This window comes from Globicephala melas, chromosome 12 (genome assembly GCF_963455315.2).
Source record: "Globicephala melas chromosome 12, mGloMel1.2, whole genome shotgun sequence".
NCBI lineage: Eukaryota > Metazoa > Chordata > Mammalia > Artiodactyla > Delphinidae > Globicephala > Globicephala melas.
In genome coordinates, this window is record NC_083325.1 from 26359230 (window position 1) to 26383578 (window position 24349).

The following is a 24349-nucleotide window of genomic DNA, read 5'->3' on the forward strand; positions in this document are numbered from 1 at the left end:
CTACAGCCCAAAACAAATAAATAAAATAAATAAATGTATAAGAAAAAGCATAAAGGCGGCACATGAACAAGGAGGGGGAGAAGGTCAGCTCTGCATTGCTCTCCTTCCTCTCTGCCTCAAGCTGCCTGGAACAGGAGTTGTTTCTGCCTGCATGAAAGCCAAATACCTAGCCCTTGAGCAGAATACACTGGACCTATCCTCGCTGCAAATGTGCCACAGCAAATACCTTTCAATCTGTGCAATCAAACTAATGCTTTAAACACACACACACAGACACATGAAAAAAATTTATATATATGGCGGGGGGGCTTGGCAAAGCACATCAAGAAGTCCTGTGTAAATTGAACATATGGTTTAGAAAATAATCAGAACAAGACTAACCACTTAAATGAATCTTACACATTAAACTCCTGGCTTGGCACAACCTTTGGGGATGTAAGATTAAAAGGACTAGGCTGATTTCTCCACAGCTCTTTAAACCAATTTGTTTAAGGCATTGGATTGGGTATTACCAAATATAGGAATATTTAGGTTGATTACATCCAATGAGAAAAATTAGGTCACAACAAGATAGTAGCAGAAAGATACAGTATTTCAGAAACTCATTCTATACCAGTCAGAAGTGTTTTATTTAAAAAAACAAAATGAAGGGAAAAAGTCCTTTAATCAGAAAGTCTGATTAAATTCAGTATTAACTCAAGTTCTCAAAAATCAATCAAGAAAAGCCAACAGGTGCATCAGAGAAAAGCCGGCAGCTGTTGACAGTTCTTTGGTGGAAAAGTAAGTTGCACACTTATACAAGCTGCCCGAATGATCATTAAGCCCAAGTTATGTTTTCCAAATACAGGTTTCAAGATACACTAAAGAAACCATACAGACACCCCCAACAGTATAAAAATTTGACAGTGAAGTTTAAGGATGTAGGAAAGTCAAATATGACAACACACATGAATAATTTATAAAATAAGCCTTTCAATCCTAGAAAACTAAAATGGGGAAACCTCAGGGATGGTAACGAACATAAAACGAGAGCTAATAGCAAATGAAACAACCCCAAACATTTTCCCAATGACTAAGCTACAAAATGACAGCTTAGGAGACTATTAACATGTAGTTTTTCTTCTGGTTATCAATCAATACATATATTAAATTAGGGTAATTTTTTTTCTACTCAACTACCATCATTTCTTTCTTTTTTACCTTTTCCCTAATTTTCTCTTGCAACATTTTTCCTTTGGTTTGACCAGTTGAACTCAAAAGGTTTGGAACCTAAAGTGAGCATCAACTCATTATTGGAATAGCACTTGGGAAATGCAATCGTAGAAAAGACAAATTTGTGCAGCGTTGGTGGTATGGTGGTAAGCATAGCTGTCCTCCTAATAAAGACAAATTTTAACCGAAGTGGTTGACAAAGTTAGGCAGCCATTCTCAGTGTGACAGGGTCCCCCTGTTAATCAGTAGGTTAATGGCTTCTCTTGGCTGGATCCCATGACCCAGCACGATAGTGGCATGTTCCCTGGTGGGTAACTGCAGGGCTATGTGTGCAAACACCCACCCATTTAAGCTTACAAATAAATAGAAAGCATTGTTTTAAACCATTTAAGTAGAATAAATATTGCATTTCTATTGGCCTGGTTTTCCTCGTGAACTAGCTTGGAGTGCTGTTCATGACACAGAAGACGCAATAGTTAATTACTTGCTACTCCAAGCTCCTTAGACTTCAGTACTTCCCGCTCTTCAAGCCTCAGCACTTTTTTTGCAGCAATAATGGTATTCTTCATTAGCATTGCCACTGTCATGGGACCAACACCCCCAGGGACTGGAGTGATGTAACCGGCTTTCTTCCTGACTCCTACATAGAAATAAGACAGGCAGACTGCTTTAATTATGGCAAAGGAACTGTATGTACTTTATCATGGAAGAAGCATTCAAAGAAAAAGCAATAAAATACATAAGCATCTTCATAAGCCTCAAACTCATTTAAAAAATCACAGCTACATTACTCAAGAGTAAAGGCTTTTGAACATACTAATATAAAATAACACACATATAGGGACTTCCCGGGCAGCTCATTGGTTAGGACTCTGCTCTTCCACTGCAGGGGACGCGGGTTCGATCCCTGGTGGGGGAACTAAGATCCCGCATTCTGTGTGGAGCGGCCAAAAATAAATAAATCAATAACACACATATAATAAGCAGAGTTGTTCAGTGAATATATCTAAATAACCTATAATTTACCAGCCATACTTTTCCTCCATATTAAATCAACTTAAAAAGAAACATCTCAGTAGGTTAACTGTATGGGAAGTGTAACTATAATAATAATAAGCATTACTTCAATTAATACCTGCCTACAATATTTTCTTAATTTTATCCTATTTATTTAACTATACTGTTTGCCCAAAGCATCAAGCAAAGTAATTTTCTGGAAAGTAAAAAGTAAGATTTTTTTTACTCCAATCTAAAGGGAAAAATACTTAGATACCTAGGCTTGGGTCTGACTGCTTTAGAAGAAACAGAAAGCTAGAAATAGGATTATTGGCATAAAATTCAGATAAAATCAGAACTGAAAGGAGAAATCTACTAGCAAATTCCAAAATTTTAGCAATTTGGCTCTGTCCCATACTTTTAACATGTCAGGTCTGTGATCTCTCCTCCCAGTATGAAAATGAGAAATCTGTAACACTTTTTAGGAGACTCAATAGTTTAGGAATATCACTTCATTAAATTTTCAGACTTGTTGAAAGTTTTGAAGTTGTTTTAATTATAAAATAGACCTAAGCGGAAAAAAACAAAACAATTCTCTGAAAACTCTTTATCTGTTCTCCATAATTTGATGATACAAACACCTAAAATAATTCTAGAATGACTGTAATTGTTAAAAAGATTTTTCTTAATTAATTCTCATGGAAAACATTTTAAATGGTATTACCAAGGTAACATACCTTTAAAAGTTAAAATAGTCTGCCCTAAGTGTCCAATAACGATAGTATTTATTGACTTTTATAGTTTTAAAAAATTATACCATTTACCTTCAAAATCCACATCTCATGGAAAGCATTTTAAATGGTATTACCAAGGTAACATAACTTTAAAAGTTAAAATAGTCTGCCCTAAATGTCCAATAACGATAGTATTTATTGACTTTTATATTTAAAAAAAATTATACCATTTACCTTCAAAATCCACATCTCCAACCAACTTGGGTTTAGCAGTTATGGGATCTTGAATTCTGTTTATTCCCACATCAATGACAGCTGCTCCTTCCTTAATCATATCTGCTGTGATCAGATTTGGAATGCCTAGAGATGGAGATAGGAATGATCGGTTTAGAAGATTCTTAGATAAGATTCTTATCTACTTTCAATTTCAAGAGACCTGGAAGAACGAATTAGCTTGTTTTACAAAAACCTATAACAACTATTAACAAAGGAAACATTTAAACTTCATATAGTAAACAGGCTGTAGAAAAAACATTCATCCATCAAATCTATAATGGAATGCCAAAAATCAGTATTCCAACCACGACTCTCTCCTCATGTTTGTAAGCAGCTCACATTATCAATCCTAGGGGAATAATGAATGGAACGGCAGTGCAGCAGGCAAATTCGAAGATGAGAGTCCCATCTTCACCCTCTGAGGAGACATGCTCCCGCCCCTTCCCTGGTGCTCTTACCTGCAGCAGAGACCACAATATCTGCAAGAGCCGTATGTTTCTTCAGCTGCTCCTTGGGAGTATATCGATGAGATATTGTGACAGTGGCATCACCTATGAGTTAAAAAATATTTCCGAATCAAAGCTGGGATTGGATGAGATCTCAACTAGGCAAAACATGCCAGAAATTCAACATCTCTGAAAAAATAATTGACAGTTCCTGTGCCATACTTTCTGGGCAGCCACTTGTCCTTTTTTAAAAGAAACAAATACTCAGGGCTTCCCTGGTGGCGCAGTGGTTGAGAGTCCGCCTGCCGATGCAGGGGACACGGGTTCGTGCCTTCGGTCCGGGAAGATCCCACATGCCGCAGGGCGGCTGGGCCCGTGAGCCATGGCCGCTGAGCCTCCGCGTCCAGAGCCTGTGCTCCGCAACGGGAGAGGCCACAGCAGTGAGAGGCCCGCGTACCGCAAAAAAAACCCAAACAAACAAACAAAAAACCAAATACTCAATTTCTTGTAACTTTTACCTGTTAGTTCTAGCTCCACCCTTTGGAGTCATACATCTTTAGATTTATTCCTTATCCTATTTAACAGTCTTTCTAAACAAAATATCACTAGGATTACTCAAGGATTTTTCTTAAACGTGTGCTGAAAGATACCTGGAAATATTTAGTTTTGACATTATTTCTGATATAATCATGTATAGTCATATTATGATAATCACATTAACTCTGATTTGAAGCTTTTTCTCAAATAGAACTTGACACAATGATGACACATTACAGTAATATCAATTCAATCCTTTGCATTGGTCTAAGATTTTTTTTCTACCAAATGGCACAGAACAGGACACTAACTTTGAATAAGTTCTACATCTTAGCTCCAACTATCAAAGCCATAACTGGAAATTCTAATTGTCTACAACCATGCTTATACTCAAAACTCAAATTTCTGAGGCATATCTATCTCTGAACTAGTTCCATACTAGTGAATATAAATGAACTTTCAAGTGACACTGAATACAGCTTCTCCTACAAAGATTACTCCCCAAGCACCTATTAACAAAATTACAACAAAAACAAAGTTTAACAAAGTTAACACTTCCAAACATCCACAGGGCAGTCTCTCAAGCGTTTCTTGTCTCTCGTAAGGGAGAAGAGGACTCATCCCTGGGAGTAAAACCCTTACCTCCGGGACGTTCGTGCGCCCCATCCGTGTGCAGCAGCACTGCAATGGGCATTCCAACGTTTTTTGACCTTCCAGCCACAAGCACGTTCTTCCCCAGGGTTGGAATACCTATGAAAAATAAATAATTTGCATTTAAGATAGTGCCTAATTATCTTAGAAAGAGCACCTAAGGAAAAGGAAGGCTGATGGCCTAGGATGTGACTCTAATTGTGATAATGAAGGAATTCACTAAGCTTATTGCCTCATCAGTCAACTGGACTGTCACTCGCTACACAGAGCAAAAGCTAAAAGGAAACATTTTATAAGCTGCAAAATGTTATGAGTGTGCACAGTCACCACTATTAAAGCTTAAGTTTCCCTCAGAAGTTTCTGGATTAAACAGCAAAAACAGTTGTAGGCAACTGCTAAAGGAGTTAGGCTCTGGGGAGCAGGACTAGAGGCTGTGGGGTGGGAGTTTCCACTCTTTGCATGAATTTTTACCATTTGTAAGTACTGCCTTGATAATACTGAGACGGATATACCTACCAGTTCGCTTAATTATTTCCCACACACCCCATGGAGTAGCTGGTAACATGGAATTCTGGTCCAAACACATTCGCCCTACGTTAATTACATGAAAGCCATCAACATCTTTGTCTGGAGAAACAGCATTGCAGATCTTTCTCTCATCAATGTGCTCTGAAAAAGAAATCAGAGCGGTGGTCTTAAGTCACTGTTACGTAGTTAGCACTGCTTGACTCCAGCTTACCTGGTTTGCCACAAAAACCTATTCCGCTTTTACAGCTCGCCCCCATGACTTATTTCTTCATCTGCATATAAGGAACACACATCGAGCAAAGCCAAATGCCAAGATCAAAGCCAGTGTCCTGTTGTACAACTGCTTCCTTCCACGGTCCTTTGCTTTAAGACCTCAATACCAAATCAAGGAGTAATTGGTATTCTGAGTAGGTCTGTCCCATATCTAATAACATACTCTCTCTCTTGAGTTTACCTCCACTTTATATCAAATCCACACAAGGGACCAGTTGTATAAAGTAAACAAGACTCTCCATTCCTCAGATATCATTTAAAATATTTATTTATTTGGCTGCACCGCGTCTTAGTTGCAGCATGCGGGATCTTCCTTGCAGCATGCGCGATCTTTAGTTGCAGCATGCGGGATCTTTGTTGCGGCATGCGGGATCTTTGTTGTGGCATGCGGGATCTAGTTCCCTGACCAGGGATCGAACCCAGGTCCCCTGCATTGGGAGCACAGAGCCTTACTCCCTGGACCACCAGGGAAATCCCCAGAAATCATTTTACATGGTGGTGTCCAAATCTCACCTGGAAGAGGCAGCTGAACAAGGAGGCCATCTACGTTATCATCATTATTTAGTTTATTGATTAAATTCAACAGTTCTTCCTCTGAAATTGAAGCTGGTTTCACAATTGTCTCACTGTTGATTCCTATAAGAAAATTTCAAGGTAAGAAAAAAAGACGCATTTATTGAGACAATGCTACGTTGTCTGCCATGCTACCAGCGAGGCTTTTTATCATCACACCCACCCTGGTAGCTGGAAAGCTTGAATCGGCTCACAAGTAAACTTAAGTAACTTCCCAAATACAAACACTAAAGAATACTAGCTTGATAATTTCTTTTCTTTTCTTTTTTAACATCTTTATTGGAGTATAATTGCTTTACAATGGTGTGTTAGTTTCTGCTTTATAACAAAGTGAATCAGCTATACATATACATATATCCCCATATCTCTTCCCTCTTGCGTCTCCCTCCCTCCCACCCTCCCTATCCCACCCCTCTAGGTGGTCACAAACCACCTAGCTGATCTCCCTGTGTTATGCGGCTGCTTCCCACTAGCTATCGGTTTTACGTTTGGTAGTGTATATATGTCCATGCCACTCTCTCGCTTTGTCCCAGCTTACCCTTCCCCCTAGCTTGATACTGTCTATATATCATACTACATAATCCTCATCAACCTCATTTTATAGACAAGGCTCAGTGAAATTGAAACACAAGCTGGCTGGTGACAATCTTTCCAGTTCCAAAGTCCATGTTCTTTCCACTGTATCACACTACCTCCCATCCCAATGTCTTAGAAAGCCATGGCTTACTATTTTCTAGAGGTTCTAAATGTCTTTCAATGAAAAGGGCAGGAGGCTTCATTCCTCAGTGATAAAGAACAGAGTATACCAAGGGCTCACAGTCCAGTAACACTGGCCAGACACGCCAGTGGTTTTACAGCCCTTCAGAAGGGCAGGCACACAGTTCTCAGACCACTGACTCACAGATAAGCCGGCAACGGCACAGCTGAGCCTACCCACCTCTGGTCTGCGGCCACACAGAGTCTGCAGTATAGCGAGATCTAGAACACAAACCTCCCATCACTCAGACCTGTGCCTTCTGCACTCAAATCTCCAACCACTTCTAAACTGCTGATTTAATTGGCTTTGGAACCAACTGGTGGAGAAATCAAAGGCTGTTTCAAAGAAGTCAGAGTCATTTCCTTCAAATCCATGACTGTGTTCTACACCACATCATTGAGGTCTCCTCAACCAAATGCTCAAACACCTCATTCAGACTCATTATTGCTCAAGGAAAGCAGATGTAAACTGTGTTCAAGGTCACCTATCAAATGTTAGACTAGAACAGAATTTAGATTACATTCCAGAAGACACCAAGAATACCAACCATACTCCTGCTGTCCTAGTCTATAAGCCTCCCCAATAGACAGCCTGATTTCTTTATGACAAATATTTGGATACAGTTCAATCACATTAGCCTCCTCTGCCTGGGTTTTCTAATCGGAAAAAGGAATCATAAAGTGCAGTAGAGTTTGCCTCAGATAAGTCTCAATGTAACAGCAGTCGGGGTCTGAGAGTGACACATACCCACATCGGCAGCTGCTCTGGTTTTGTTGAGGACATAGGAGTGACTTGCAGGATTCTCACCAACCAGGACGACACTCAGGTGCGGCCGTCTGTGGCCTGACGCCACCCACTCTTCCACCTCCTGCCGCACTTCCTGCTTGATCTGCTCAGCAAGTTTCCTTCCCGAAATGACAACAGCTTCATTTCTGCAGAAGGCGATAGAATCACAAAAACAAATAGCTTGAATCCTTGTAAAGAGTAAAGGTCAGGCTACAAAAGTGTTATTAAATACCCAAAACTTCAGGAGGTGGGGGAGGGGGAATTGGAAGGTGGTCAAAAGGCATGGTGGGCCCTCCTATCTGCAGGTTCTGCATTTGAGAATTCATCAACCATGGGTCGAAAATATTGGCAAAAAAAATTCCAAAAAGTTCCAAAAAGCAAAACTTGAATTTGCCCTGCACCTGGCAACTATTTACATTGTATTTACACTATTAACACAGCATTTACATGGTATTAGGTATAAATAACCTAGAGATGATTTAAAGTATATTGGGAGGAGAGGTTATATACAAATACTATGCCATTTTATATAAGGGACTTGACCATCTGGGAATTTTGGTATCCTGGGGGTTCCTGGAACTAAACCCCTTCAGATACTGAGGGATGACTGTACAAACTTCTAGTTATAAGATGAATAAGTACTAGGGATGTCATGTACGTCCTACATTCCCAGTTAGTGAATTGGCTTTTAATTTATACGTGCGTTTAAATATATAAATTATGCTATGCAGTTAAACCAATAAGCAATATGCTAGACAAACCTCAAATACCTACCACTCCCTACAACCACTCCTGGAAAAGACTTTCCTGATGAAGAACAGGGATTGGAAGGGGGACTAAGGCGATTCCATCTCATAGGTGGCAGTGTGCTCTACCCCGAGACCCCAGTGCCCCATCCACAGCTGACACACCAGGAGTAAGTATCTGACGCCAAGAATAACAATTTCTAGGCTGGCCAGTGGTCTGGCTGGTGCAAAAGTTTATTCACCGGGAGCGGTGGTAGTGAACTGGACCAGTAAACGCTCCTCTCTGAACTACATTCACACGCTAGAACCACAGGGATGAGAAACTGCTTGTTGGGGGTGAGACAATGAGAAAACTCAGACCTAGAAGAACCTTCAGTTCCCAAAAACATATTCAAATCTCTGAAAGCCTATCTCTCCCCAATAAGAATTAGTAAGAACAGCTCTTCCTGGGTTCCAACATGCAAGATTCCTTGTTTTCTTATTTCCACATATATGCTTAAAGTTCCCATTATTTAAAGTAGGACAAGCATCTATTCCTTAAGAAAAAACACGCTGGGGACTTCCCTGGTGGTGCAGTGGTTAAGAATCTGCCTGCCAGTGCAGGGGACACGGGTTCTAGCCCTGATCCAGGAAGATCCTACATGCCACGGAGCAACTAAGCCCATGCGCCACAACTACTGAGCCTGCGCTCTAGAGCCCGCAAGCCACAAGTACTGAAGCCCGCGCGCCTAGAGCCCGTGCTCCGCAGCAAGAGAAGCCACTGCAATAAGAAGCCCACGCACAGCAACTAGAGAGAAAGCCCATGTGCAGCAACGAAGACCCAAAGCAGCCAAAAATTAATTAATTAATTAAATCTAAAAAAAAAGAAAAAGAAAAAACACCTCACTGAAAACAAGACTTTCCCATTAGATCTTTGTCCCCAGTGTCATAAGGAATGCTCCAACCTCAACACCAATGAAGAATACAATTGTTTGAAACACTGAAACAATCTATTTCCCCTTATAGCACATATTTAATTCTCAGGGATAACATCAAGGTACTGGATATCTTGTATGGTCAGATATAATTAATTCTCAAGGCCACTGTTAATTAAAAACTTTAAAGCTTTAATGGTCTAAGCCTTCAATGCCTGCTTTTCAGTTGCACTGTGATTAAATATCTACTTTAAACCAAATCTCAATGTCTTAGATATAATGCAGTAATTTTATATCTAAACCTTATATTAAACATTAATTTGTATTTGCATCTTTTGAAGTATTGAGAAGATATCACACAGATACCCCTGAGCAGAAGTGTGCATAAGCACTTCTCTTGTGGGGGTCCCAGGCAGACTTTATCAACCCCTCAGCGGAGGTAGAGGGTGAGCACCTTTCTCAGCAGGCTTACAAATCTCTCTTAGGAAGCATCATGGCTGTACACCTTCCCTCCTGTCCTGGATTTCTCTTATTATCCTCCTTCTCTCCTGACTTCTTGGACTGTCTACTGATCCTTGAGCCTCCCAGCTGGCTTTGCCAGCACGTTGGGTGTTGCCTCCTTTACTTCTGTGGAGAGGTAAGCCCTCCTCAACATCAAAAGGACCATATCCTGAGGGGAGCTGTTACCTTGTATTGTTATCACTGCCTTGTGGCCCTTCAGCCCTACCCTTCTATTTGTTTTTCTTTTGTTTAATTGATAAAGTTAATCCATTTAGTTGGCTCAGGGCCTAGGTCTCCTCCCTCCCTCTCTGAAGGATTTAGGCCCTGGGACTCTGGTTGCTTTTTCTCCCACTGGCTTTTGTTCCTTTCCTTGACTAATCCAAAGGGCCTACTCAGGCTCACCAACCAGGCAGATTTCGGGTGCTCACAGGGACCCCACTGTTGACACTAGGAGAATGTCAGGACAAATAACTACCACCTGGCCGGTATCCATCAGACTCCCATCTTATCAGGACATCCCAATAAAAAAATGGGGGCAACTACAAGCATCCCGAAGGACTCGCTGCTAGGATGTGTTACCGAGTCCAAGCTCGCCCTGCCCGCTGCACGACAGGCCAACAGATGGGAGATGAGGTATTGAGACAAGGAATACGACTTTATTCGGAAAGCCGGCAAACCAAGAAGATGGCAGACTAAAGTCTCAAAATAACCATCTTACCGTGGTTTGGATGCCAGTTTCTTTTATAGCACAGAGAAGGGAAGGAGATGAGGAAATAAAGTAAAAAGTCCATAAGTTCTGCAAATATCACCTGGAATGGCCAGTCTCGGGGAGGGGACGTGTTAATTTCTTCTTTCTTGTAGCCATCCACAAGTGGAACAGGGTCTGGATGTTTCCCTGAACAAAGGCACTTTGGTTTAACATTCAGGCAGAGGGGCAGGGTTCCCCAAGGCAGGCCATTATGTATAGACAGTATCCTTTTAGTGAAAAAAGCAGCAGAAAGCAAAGGTTAAAGTAAAAGACACAGGACTTCCCTGGTGGCACAGTGGTTAAGAATCTGCCTGCCAATGCAGGGGACATGGGTTTGAGCCCTGGTCCGGGAAGATCCCACATGCCGCAGAGCAACTAAGCCAGTGCACCACAACTGCTGAACCTGTGCTCTAGAGCCCTGAGCCACAACTACTGAGCCCGCGTGCCTAGAGCCCTTGCTATGCAACAAGAGAAGCCACTGCAATGAGAAGCCCACGCACTGCAACGATGAGTAGCCCCTGCTCTAGTCCCTGCTCGCCGCAACTAGATAAAGCCCATACGCAGCAACAAAGACCCAATGCAGCCAAAAATAAAAGTAAAAATAAACATCAAATAAATAAATAAAAAGATAAAGTAAATGAAACAGATCCAACATGTAGTCTGATTTGGCTCTCCCTGCTACAGATGCATATTAACTAACTGGGGAAAGTTTAGACAGGACGGTTTAAGAAAAAAATTAATTTTCTTTTGCAATACTGTATGGTCCCAGTACAAACTAGGGGACGAAGTGATCTGGCCAAAAAAAATTGGGTCATTGAATTACAATACCATCTTGCAACTGGACCTATTTTGTAAAAGGAAAGGTAAATGGGGGAAGTCCCATACATCCAAATGTTCATGACTCTATTCCATAATCCAGGTCTAAAGAACTGCTGGGTGTACCTGGCTCACACCCCTTTCAAAGTGCCTTCTTCACAGGAGCCAAATGTTTTAGATGATCTCTTTATGAGTCCACCTCCCCGAGAGGTCTACCGTGAACTCCTATCTCCCCCAATTGTGAGGGGGGACAGTCTTCCAGACCATTTACCCCTGATGCCGCATCCGAGGAGCTGGAGACACCAGACCCCCATAAATCAGCTCATGGATTTGGCCTTTGGAGTATTTAACAATAGAGAGGCAAAAAGGATTCAGGGACAACAGCAAAAAGCAGAGCAATTGGCAGCAGCCCTAACCACTGCACCACCTCAGGGTTACCATTCCTTGCGAAGACCCATGGTGAGGACAGGATCCAGGAATGCTGGATCAGAGTCACTATCTTGCCAAAAAGCATCTGTTTTAAGTGTGAATGAGAGGGTCACTGGAAGCAGAACTGCTCCCAGTCCCGAAGGGGACTCGGAGCTCCCAAAGCAATGATGGCCAAGAGGATCGAAGACTGATGGGGCCTGGGACCCTCCCTGGCTCCCAAAGGACACCTGGTCATTTCTCCGGAGAAGCCTCGGGTAACCTTTGACATGGAAGGTAGGAAAGTTATTTTCTTATTAGATACCTGGGCCGCCTACTCTGTGGTGACTGATTTCCCTGGACCCTTGTCCTCCACAAGCTGTATAATAACAGGGATTGATGGAAAGCCCCAAACCAGTGATTCACTCCTCCCCTCAACTGCTTGCTAGGAAATTTTACCTTTGCACATCAGTTTCTGCTCATGCCTGAGTGCTCCCTCCCCTTGTTGGCAAGGGACTTGCTCACTAAATTCCCGACAATAATCCAAGCTGGAGATCCTCACAGAGATAGCACCCACCAAGAAAAACAATTGCTCTTGGTCAGAGCAATCTACCTCAGTCCCAGCGAGAGGAGATCTCCATTCCACTCCATCTAAGCTTTTAAACTATGGGCTGTTAAACTAGTTCATAGTTCTAGAACTAAAGGTTGCTTTCTTCTGCATTCCCCTGCACCCCAGTATCTCTTTGCCTTTGACTGGACAGATCCAGACACTGAAATGCCATGAATGCCTCCACTCTGTGTGCTTATAAAATTCAAGCTGAGGGTGCTTACATGGTAGGAATGGAATGGACCAAAAAAAAAGAAAAAAACGTGGGCTAGAAATTGTCCAGCTACCTTTAAAAATGCGATCACGTGAGGCCGTAGGCAAGCCGCCTCAGATCAAAGGCCTGACTGAGGGCCATAATTTAAAAATTTCTTAAACCCAGGGAGGATGACCAAAAGTGTTTGTAAATAGAGTACCAAAATGGGAGGCCACTGGTCTGACTAAGCTAACCATACCTGATAGAAATTTGGCAGAAGGACTTCTCCCCTAAGCTAAATGAGGAAAGTAAAACATACCTCAACATAGGTAAATGTATAGCAGTCCTTCAATATCATTGAGGTAGCCGCCCAATTCTTTAAAAAAAAAAACACCTGTCCTAATTTTACAAATGTAGTCTTTACAGGACCAGAGATGTAGCTCCAAAAAACAAATCCAAAACTCACAATCCTTTTACCACTCCCCAAACCTTCCCTATTTATCTGAAGAGGCTTGTAAGTATTAAACAAAGGGGAAACAAAGGAGGAACTTACCTGTGCCTTTGAGATGCAAATATCCTACCTGTTTTTTTCCAGGAACCCTTATCTCTGCCATCTTTTTAAAATGCAAATTTTGAAAAAGGGGGTAAATAATTTGGAACTTGTCATGGACAAATAAAAATCTTAAGTATCGGGCTTCCCTGGTGGCGCAGTGGTTGAGAGTCTGCCTGCTGATGCAGGGGACATGGGTTCGTGCGCCGGTCAGGGAAGATCCCACATGCCACGGAGCGGGCTCGCTGAGCCTATGCTCTGCAATGGGAGAGGCCACAACAGTGAGAGGCCCACGTACTGCAAAAAAAAAAAAAAAATCTTAAGTATCTTTTCCATAAATATTAGTAAAAAGGGTTTAGCCATCTAGACAAGTGAGCTTGATTTGTTCCACCTGCCAGAAACCCAATTTTAATCCAACCTCCTTTATAGACTGATGCTGTACGTGACTCTTGGCTAAAATTTTGGAATGGGAACTATGAGGCTTCTGTGTTTGTTTGTATGTTTGTATGTATCTATGTGTGTGCTGTAGCTGTATGGTATTGCCAAAAATTAATTCATAAAAGAGCTCTATTTAGTTGACTTAAAGAAAATCAAGTGCTTATACAAATACTTAGAAATAGAAAGTAATCTGGCCAGAATGAACTTCAGGTTCATGTTATCTGTAAAATATTCAGTACTAAACTGATATCTGGTATTGAAGGTAGCTTAAGCTTGTTGGTTTGATTAATATAGACATGTCTTTAGAGTCATCAATGTTAAGTATAATACTTCTGTTGTGGGCTTCCCTGGTGGTGCAGTGGTTAAGAATTCGCCTGCCAATGCAGGGGACACGGGTTTGAGCCCTGCTCTGGGAAGATCCCACATGCTGCAGAGCAGCCAAGCCTGTGTGCCACAACTACTGAGTCTGCGCTCTAGAGCCCGTGAGACACAACTACGGAGCCCGCGTGTCACAACTACAAAGCCCGCGCGCCTAGAGCCCGTGCTCCACAACAAGAGAAGCCACGGCAGTGAGAAGCCTGCGCACCGCAACGAAGAGTAGTCCCCACTCACCGCAACTAGAGAAGGCCCGAGAGCAGTAACGAAGACCCAACACAGCCAAAAATAAATAAATAAAAAATACATAATTAAAAAAAAACTTACTTAAAGAAAGAATACTTCTGTTCTACCTAGATTTACTAGACCTTATTATATGTATTGCAAATTTGTTAGCAAATTTAGTTATGGGAGTAACTCAATGAGGAAAAAACTTATAAGGAAGGTAAGATATGTGTTTTCAGTAAAAGAACGTGTGAGGAATGAAAAAATACTGGAAAGTTATGCCGTTTTTGATAACAGATTGTGTGAGTTTCTCTGCCTTTAATCTGTATTTGCTTTTGAGATCTCTTGACACTTCGGTTAAGAAATAAGTATTGTCTCATAGTGACCAATGATTTTATTTGATCAAGTGTTTTAAAACTTTTTGACAAACTTCCCAAATGTCAAATTTTAATTAAAGTTCTTTTGACTTTCAACTAACTTTGGGGTGTTTTAGAGGGCCCCTGAGGCATCTCAGAGAGAAATATTTAACTAGTATTATTTAGTATGTTAAGTTACATAGACAGCATTATCACAAGAGCGATAAAACTATTTAAAAAATACTGTATGGATGAATGTTATTAATATAGACATTCTAAAAATTATGTAAAGGTTCTAAAATTTGGATATGTCCTGGTATAATGCTATAGTTCTAGTTGTTATCTTAAAATGTTCTATGTCACAACAGTAACCAAGCTTCTTTATCAATTACACTGTAATCAGATATTTAACCTTTTAAGTCTTTTGTCATTTATAGACAGTTACTATTGTACTCTGATGCTGTTCCAAAAGAGCTTCATCTTCAAGAAGATTCATAGGGAGGCTACAGAAGCAGTTCCACATCAAGATGATGGCTATGCAATGATTCCAGCTCATGTCAACTTAAAACAAGAAGCCGTCCTGCTCCTGGGGCCCCTAGATCAGGCATCCAGAGATTTTTCACTCCCTGACAGGCAGGGTTGATGCCCCTACTCAGCCCTGAAGCAGCTACAGATGACAGACCATTGCCCCTCTGCTTCCCATAAGATTATGGGAGTAAAATCTCTGAGGGGGGAATGAGACAGGAAGGGGGCAGGGCACAACCTTTTAAAGAATGACATGGGGCTTCCCTGGTGGCACAGTGGTTGAGAGTCCGCCTGCCGATGCTAGGGGACACAGGTTCATGCCCCAGTCCGGGAAGATCCCACATGCCACGGAGCGGCTGGGCCCGTGAGCCATGGCCGCTGAGCCTGTGTATCTGGAGCCTGTGCTCTGCAACGGGAGAGGCCACAACAGTGAGAGGCCCGCGTACAGGAAAAAAAAAAAAGAATGACATAGCCCAAGGACATGACATAAATTGGTTAGAACAAGCTAGGTCCAAGATGGTGGACAAGTTGTCTTCCACCAAACCGTGAGCCTCAGTATATGGTCATTGTAACACATCAGTGCACTAAATGACACACCCATATGACAGTTCCAAGGCCGACAATAAGAGGTAAAAAAATGGGCAGTGGCTCAATTCCTGGAAATCCCCATCCATTCCCCCAAATAGGTGGAATACTCCTTCCACTCATCAACCTATGATTACCCACCCCTATAAAAACTGACAACCCCATACCCTGGTGCCTCTTGCCTTCTGAGATGGCCCACCCTCTGTCTAGTGAGTGTGTTTCTCCCTGAATAAACCTTCTTTCACTTAAAAAAAAAAAAAAAAGAAGAAGATATCACAATTTTATAGCAAACCAAATGCATTTACCCGATTTTACATGATAATTCTAGCAGAGCACAAAATATATAAGAGCATTTCATATATACTCATGATATATTAAAGAACTGAAAACATGTTAATATTTACAAATCCAATCCAGATTTAGGGTTGAGGATGACTTCTTTAAAAGGGCTTCACTGCTGTCACTCTTTGCAGATGACATGATACTATACATAGAGAATCCTAAAGATGCTACCAGAAAACTACTAGAGCTAATCAATGAATTTGGTAAGGTAGCACGATACAAAATTAATGCACAGAAATCTCTTGCATTCCTATACACTAATGATAAAAAATCTGAAAATGAAATTAAGAAAACACTCCCATTTACCATTGCAACAAAAAGAGTAAAATATCTAGGAATAAACCTACCTAAGGACACAAAAGACCTGTATGCAGAAAATTATAAGACACTGATGAAAGAAATTAAAGATGATACAAATAGATGGAGAGGTATACCATGTTCTTGGATTGGAAGAATCAACATTGTGAAAATGACTATACTACCCAAAGCAATCTACAGATTCAATGCAATCCCTATCAAACTACCACTGGCATTTTTCACAGAACTAGAACAAAAAATTTCACAATTTGTATGGAAACACAAAACACCCCGAATAGCCAAAGCAATCTTGAGAAGGAAAAACGGAGCTGGAGGAATCAGGCTCCCTGACTTCAGACTATACTACAAAGCTACAGTAATCAAGACAGTATGGTACTGGCACAAAAACAGAAGTATAGATCAAGGGAACAGGATAGAAAGCCCAGACATAAACCCACATACATATGGTCACCTTATCTTTGATAAAGGAGGCAAGAATATACAGTGGAGAAAGACAGCCTCTTCAATAAGTGGTGCTGGGAAAACTGGACAGCTACATGTAAAAGAATGAAATTAGAACACTCCCTAACACCATACACAAAAATAAACTCAAAATGGATTAAAGACCTAAATGTAAGGCCAGACATTATCAAACTCTTAGAGGAAAACCTAGGCAGAACACTCTATGACATAAATCACAGCAAGATCCTTTTTGACCCACCTCCTAGAGAAATGGAAATAAAAACAAAACTAAACAAATGGGACCTAATGAAATTTAAAAGCTTTTGCACAGCAAAGGAACAAGACAAAAGACATAAAGACATAAAGACAAAAAGACAACCCTCAGAATGGGAGAAAATATTTGCAAATGAAGCAACTGACAAAGAATTAATCTCCAAAATTTACAAGCAGCTCATGCAGCTCAATAACAAAAAAACAAACAACCCAATCCAAAAATGGGCAGAAGACCTAAATAGACATTTCTCCAAAGAAGATATAGATTGCCAACAAACACATGAAAGAATGCTCAATATCATTAATCATTAGAGAAATGCAAATCAAAACTACAATGAGATATCTCACACCAGTCAGAATGGCCATCATCAAAAAATCTACAAACAATAAATGCTGGAGAGGGTGTGGAGAAAAGGGGACCCTCTTGCACTGTTGGTGGGAATGTAAATTGATACAGCCACTATGGAGAACAGTACGGAGGTTCCTTAAAAAACTAAAAATAGAACTACCATATGATCCAGCAATTCCACTAATGGGCATATACCCTGAGAAAACCATAATTCAAAAAGAGGCACATACCAAAATGTTCATTGCAGCTCTATTTACAATAGCCAGGACATGGAAGCAACCTAAGTGTCCATCAACAGATGAATGGATAAAGAAGATGTGGCACATATATACAATGAAATATTACTCAGCCGTAAAAAGAAATGAAATTGAGTTATTTGTAGTGAGGTGGATGGACATAGAGTCTGTCATACAGAGTGAAGTAAGTCAGAAAGAGAAAAACAGATACCGTATGCTAACACATATATGTGGAATCTAAAAAAAAATAAAAGTGGTCATGAAGAACCTAGGAGCAAGACGGGAATAAAGACACAGACCTACTAGAGAAAAGACTTGAGGATACGGGGAGAGGGAAGGGTAAGCTGGGACAAAGTGAGAGAGTGGCATGGACACATGTACACTACCAAACGTAAAATAGCTAGCTAGTGGGAAGCAGCCGCATAGCACAGGGAGATCAGCTCGGTGCTTTTGACCACATAGAGGGGTGGCATAGGGAGGGTGGGAGGGAGGGAGATGCAAGAGGGAAGAGATATGGGGACATATGTATATGTATAACTGATTCACTTTGTTATAAAGCAGAAACTGACCCACCATTGTAAAGCAATTATACTCCAATAAAGATGTTAAAAAAAAAAGATAACTGTAATAAAATCTTTAAAAATATATAAAATAAAATAAAAGGGCTTTGCTGATACAAATACCCCGGCAACATTCTTTTTTTTTTTTTTTTTTTTCTGTACACGGGCCTCTCACTGTTGTGACCTCTCCCGTTGCGGAGCACAGGCTTCGGATGCGCAGGCTCAGCGGCCATGGCTCATGGGCCCAACCGCTCCGCGGCACGTGGGATCTACCCGGACCGGGGCATGAACCCGTGTCCCCTGCATCGGCAGGCGGACTCTCAACCACTGCGCCACCAGGGAAGCCCAACATTCTTGAATTATAGTAAAACCTGCCCTGTGCCAGAAATAGATTCCCAACCCTGGAATAGAATAGAGTGAAAGATTACTTTAAAAGTGCTTAGGACAGTCATTTATATTGAATGAAATAACAAATAAAGTGCCAGGATATGGGGACTTCCCTGGCAGTCCAGTGGTTAAGACTCCGAGCTTCCAATGCAGAGGGCAGGAGTTCGATCCCTGGTTGGGGAACTAAGATCCCACGTGTCACGTGGCATGGCCAAAAATAGAAAATAAATAAATAAAGTGCCAGGCATATATATTCACTAAAAATTAATATCTAATTCTGTTGGCTAAATTTATACACACACACATCCTTAATATACAATAGATATATTTATCTATTTATACACTCATAAGGATAGCTTTATGAAAATAATCAGTGAATAGGACTTAGATTGCACTTCATTAAAAAGCTCATTTAAAAAAATGTTTTTTAAGTTCCTTTTGAAAGCAGTAAACTTAGAGAAAATGGTAGCAGCACATTTGGGCTAAGCATGATATAATAAAGTTAAGGACACAAGGTTCTGGGAGAATCCATTGTTCCAAGTTCCAAAGGCAACTTCTGGATGTTATGCCAATTTGCTTAAAAAGAAAGAAAGAAAGAAAGAAATCAAAGAGTAACAAGAACCAAAACAAAGCCACAAAGCAACGAGTATCTTTTACAACATAACTGTGTTTTAGCCCTCGCCTGCATACCACAACTCTGCCAAATGTGAAACACAGTCCTGAGAGGGAGTCATTACCTAATTTCCCAACAGTTTTTTTTTTTTGCCAATGGGCAGATAAAGTTACTGCTACCCCAAAATAAATGGAAATGGAAACTGAGATCAGTCCCAAGGGGAATCCAAAATTTATTAACCATATTAGCTAACACATTTAGAAGTGCTTTCACAGATGTTTTTAGAAAAATTTCCAATAAAATTATGCATCAACAGACTAGAAAGAAGAGGACTATCTAAATAAAATTAAAAACTGAAATCCAAGTCAGTAGCATCTTCACTTTCCTTCTAATTCAATAGTTTACAGTACTGTAATTTTCCATGAAAAATTAATATCAGGTGCATTTTATAATTCATGATCAACTTATTGTGGAAAGAGTTCTGTTATCTACTAATTAATGGAACCAGTAATGAGTGAACAAAGACACAAAGGGGGATGGATCTAACATCTCTGAAACAGGAGATATTTTGCTTAGAGTTTTACATATATTACTCTCAGTTACCTTGGGACTATTATAAGCATGTTATACAGAACAAGAGACTGAGGACAGTAGAAAAAAAATTAAAACACAAACTTCTGCCTCCAAAGTCCATTTTTTCCTTTACCTCATTGTCACCTAAACTACAGTACTATCTCTCTAACCATGAAAACTCTCACACTACCCCCCCCATAAAAAGGAATATATGCAGACCCATATTTTTTTTTCATTTCTGTTCAATTTTATTTTATTTTAACATCTTTATTAGAGCATAATTGCTTTACAATAGTGTCAGTTTCTGCTTTATAACAAAGTGAATCAGTTATACGTATACATATGTCCCCATCTCTTCCCTCTTGCATCTCCCTCCCACCCTCCCTATCCCACCCCTCTAGGTGGTCACAAAGCACCGAGCTGATCTCCCTGTGCTATGCGGCTGCTTCCCACTAGCTAGCTATTTTACATTTGGTAGTGTATATATGTCCATGCCACTCTCTCACTTTGTCCCAGCTTACCCTTCCCTCTCCCCGTATCCTCAAGTCCATTCTCTAGCAGGTCTGCATCTTTATTCCCGTCTTGCCCTTAGACCCATATTTTTTAAAGGATGTTTTAATTTTACCAGCTAGCAGTAATCAAAGCAATACATTAGAACCCTGAATACCAAATGTACTTATTGCCTTCAGAGACGTGGAAACCTACATTTCATTCAGAAAAGGAAGTGAAAGGAGGGCATTTTTTGTGTGTGTTTTATAAATTTATTTATTTTGTTTATTTATTTTTGGCTGCATTGGGTTTTTGTTGCTGCGCGCGGGTTTTCTCTAGTTGCGACGAGCAGGGGCTACTCTTCATTGCAGAGCCTGGGCTTCTCATTGCGGTGGCTTCTCTTCTTGCAGAGCACAGGTTCTAGGCGCATGGGCTTCAGTAGTTGTGGCTCGTGGGCTCAGTAGTTGTGACTCGCAGGCTCTAGAGCGCAGGCTCAGTAGTTGTGGCGCACGGGCTTAGTTGCTCCGCGGCACGTGGGATCCCCCCGGGCCAGGGCTTGAGCCCGTGTCCCCCTCATTGGCAGGTAGCTTCTTAATCACTGCACCACCAGGGAAGCCCCAAAAGCAGGGCATTTGTTACTGGAGAGTGTGAGCAAACTGTTCCAGTTCTTTAGGTAAGGAATTGGAGTATTTTTATAAATCTCTTCAATCATGAAAGCACATGTGGCCAGAACTCAGGAAGGGAGGAAGAGGGAAGAGAACAGACAGTAATGAAAGATGGGGCTGGAAAGGCAGGTCAGGGTCAGACTAAGAAAATCCTTAAATGTCCCCTCTGAAGTCTTCTTTCAAGAACGCATTAATCCCCATTCTGTGCTCCAACAGCACCTTGGAAACGTCTCTAACAGCATTTTTACACTGATTGGAAATTACATTTTCTGCCACATGTACGTGTTCTGCCTCTTGACAAGTATGGAAGTTCCACTAAAGAAAATCGCTTTTACCATCTCTGAATTCGCACAGCCTAGCACAGTGCCTGGATAAAGGGGCTGCTGTTTCAAGGCTTAGGTCTCTGCAGTGTAAAGGCTCTAAAGATTGACGGCAAAGAGGGTGCATAGCTTAAAGGAACGAAATCACAGCTCTCCCTCCACCGCCCCCCCCCCCAGAAAAAGATTCTTCAACCTAGGTTTAGAATAGGAATTTGAGGTCCAAAAAAATCAGGAAATATTTATTACCTCCCTAAGAAAACGCAAACAGAGCTTTCCCTCTTCTCTTCCCGGGCGTTTACCACCTCAATTTACTCGGTCTGGCACTGACCGACTCCGGGTGGGCTGCAGTCAAAGTCCTGGTGACCACAACACATTTATTCCCTTAGGAGGGAAAGGGGCAGCTTGTAGAGCAGCGCGAGCCACACCCACGACCGGGAGAAGGAGGGAAGTGCTGGTACCCGGCGAGCAAGGCTCCGCCCTAACCCCCACCGCCGCTAGGGTCCCGGGAAGGCTCACTGAAGGCTGCTCACTCACAACTCTTCCCCACGCTCGCCAAAACATCTTCTCTGCTTTCCCGCTCTTGGTATCAGGGCCAAGGGCGGCCGGCAGGCCCTGGCCGGTGACCTCCGTATGCTCCCAGGTAAGTCGCTGAGTCCCAGGGCCCGCCAGCACCTCCGCTCCACACCGTGGGCCCCGTTCAGCCGGCGGACTGGCCTTGAGACAGGACGACGCCCGGAGCCTGCAGGAGGCCGGCTCCTCCGAAAGGCGGGCTCTCGATTTCAGCCCACACAGCCGAACGAACGCCCTGGTGGTAGGCTGCGGCCACTCTGGGATGCCACGTCGCCCCGCCACACCCTTCTCGGTGGCCACCACCTCCCGGGACGGAGATGCTCCTGAAGGGAGTCCCCGGGCGGGCCCCGCGCTCGGTTCCCCTCGGATTTCCGCGCTAACCCAGCCCCCCGACCCTCTTACCGAACTGCCGAGAGGTGGAAGGGGCGATGGTGGAGGCGGCAGCTCTGCGCCGGCCGGAGCAGCCGGATGGCCAAAGTGGATAAGAGGCACATTGCAGCCATGGCCAGCGCCGGGAGGCAAACGCGCGCGGGCCCTGCAGTTATACCGCTGCCGCGTGGCAGGCCCCGCCTCCTGCCGGCACCCATTGGTCCCTGCGGCTCTCCACTTGCAGTCTGTTGGGCCGCTGGAGCTGAAGGAACCGATCGGTTGTCTTCCTTCAAACGTAGAGAAGCCCAGTAAAGCCATGCTGGTGATTGGAGCAAAAAGCGCCAAGAGCGGGGCCCTGGATGGTTCCGAAGGCTCGATAGCTTGCCGAGACTGGCTGAGGAAGGCAAGCCCCTGCCAAACGTTGTCACGGAAGCCTGGCCAACGCGTTCATTCACTGCCCAAATATCTGAGTGCCTACTGTGTGCCAGGCGCTTTAAGAGTGGATAAAAAGATAGGCAGATGGAATAGCAACTAATAAATGTAGAAGAATGATGCAGTTAGAAAACGACTATTTGGCAAAATCATAGTAAAAACTGATTGAGAATCATCAATGGATGTCAAAACAACTGAGTGAAGTTGGATGAGGACCAAGTTATTTACATATAGGGTTGCCAGATCTTGCAATAAAAATACAAGATGCCCAGTTAAATTTGGATTGGGAGGAGGGGTCATACTTTACTAAAAAGGTATTCGTCTGTTACCTGAAATTCAAATTAAACTGGGCTACCTGTATTTTATCTGACTGGCTGCCCTATTTGCATAGTCTCAAAGTATCTCTCCCACAGAGTATTTTTTTAATAGCAAGGGGGGGGACTTCCCTAGTGGCACAGTGGTTAAAACACTCTGCTCCCAATGCAGGGGGCTGGGGTTTGATCCCTGATCAGGGAACTAGATCCTACATGCATGCCACAAGTAAGAATTCAAATACCACAACAGTGGAGCCGGCGAGCCGCAACTGAGGAGCCCGCCGGGTGCAACCAAATTTAAAAAAAAAAAAAAAAGATAGCAAAGGGAGAAAATGGTACATTTACAGTGGAGAAACCTGACAGTCATCACCTTAAACAAGTGATCAAAATTAACACCAGTAATAGGACAAAAACACATTATATGCCCTCAGATATGACGCATTGAGGAAGACACACCACTTCATAAATCTTAGCAAGTCTGAATATTGAATAAAGTGATTTTCCTAAACCATTGAATTCCCTAAAATTGTTACAGATTTCTTATTTACACAGTGAGAGGAGAGATCATAGACCTGGAATGTTAAAACAGTCCAGGAAAAAGGCACATTCCTGAAATTTTGCAATGTACTAGTAGATCTAATCACAAGGAAATATCAGACAAGTCAAGACTAAGAGATGTTCTACAAGAAAAGCAGCCTGTACTCTTCAAAAATGTCAAAGTCATGAAAGACAAAGAATGAGGAACTTTTCTAGATCAAAGGAGCCTGGGCATGACAATTCAATGTAATATGTGATCCCAGACACACACCCCCAATTATTTTCTTTCTTTTTCCTTCATTCTTCTTCTTTTTCTGTCTCTTTTTTGCTATAAAGGACATTATAGGACAACTGGCAAAATAATAATAAAGTCTGTAGATCAGTTAATAGCATTGTATCAATTTAAATTTCCTATAGCTAATCATATTGTGATTATGTAAGAGAATGTACTTGCTGTTAGAGATAAAGGGACATCATATCTACAATTTACTTTCAAATGGTTAAAAAATATATATATATAGGTTTTGTTAGGGCTGCAATAAAATACCACAGACTGGATGGCTTAAAAAAATTATTATATCTATATGAGATGATGGCTGTTTGCTTAACTTATTGTGATGATCATTTCTTGATGTATGTAAGTCAAATCATTATGCTGTACACCTTAAAATTATACAGGGCTCTATGTCAATTATATATCAATAAAATTGGTAGAAAAAAACCAAAATTAATTTTCTTGCAGTTCTGGAGGCTGGAAGTACAAGATCACGGTGTTGGCGGGTTTGCCCTCTCTTGAGGCCTTTCTCCC

At 41.8% G+C, this 24349-nt stretch overlaps 1 protein-coding gene across 2 annotated transcripts; it reads right to left on the reverse strand.

Annotated features, from left to right (window-relative positions):
* Positions 1-272: 272 nt before the first annotated feature.
* On the reverse strand, positions 273-22394 carry MTHFD2 (methylenetetrahydrofolate dehydrogenase (NADP+ dependent) 2, methenyltetrahydrofolate cyclohydrolase). Of its 2 annotated transcripts, none has more exons than XM_030877617.3 (8): positions 22292-22394; positions 7731-7915; positions 6167-6289; positions 5369-5521; positions 4844-4951; positions 3677-3769; positions 3177-3302; positions 273-1852 (listed from the first exon to the last, which is right to left on the reverse strand). In XM_030877617.3, the coding sequence occupies exons 1-8, from the start codon at positions 22390-22392 to the stop codon at positions 1689-1691; spliced, it is 1053 nt and encodes a 350-aa protein (XP_030733477.1). In that variant the 5' UTR covers positions 22393-22394; the 3' UTR covers positions 273-1688. The 2 variants fall into 2 exon arrangements, with proteins under 2 accessions (XP_030733477.1, XP_030733478.1); XM_030877618.3 differs by lacking the exon at positions 273-1852 and adding an exon at positions 1886-2146.
* Between the last annotated feature and the right edge of the window lie 1955 nt (positions 22395-24349).

Excerpts from the sequence above, each read along its gene's own strand:
- MTHFD2 (XM_030877617.3), bottom strand. The coding sequence starts at position 22,392 with ATGGCTGCAATGTGCCTCTTATCCACTTTGGCCATCCGGCTGCTCCGG. Across the intron at positions 7,916-22,291 it reads TTCCACCTCTCGGCAGTTCG|AAATGAAGCTGTTGTCATTT; the intron begins GTAAGAGGGTCG and ends CGCCTTCTGCAG. Across the intron at positions 3,770-4,843 it reads GGCGCACGAACGTCCCGGAG|GTGATGCCACTGTCACAATA; the intron begins GTAAGGGTTTTA and ends TTTAACTCATAG.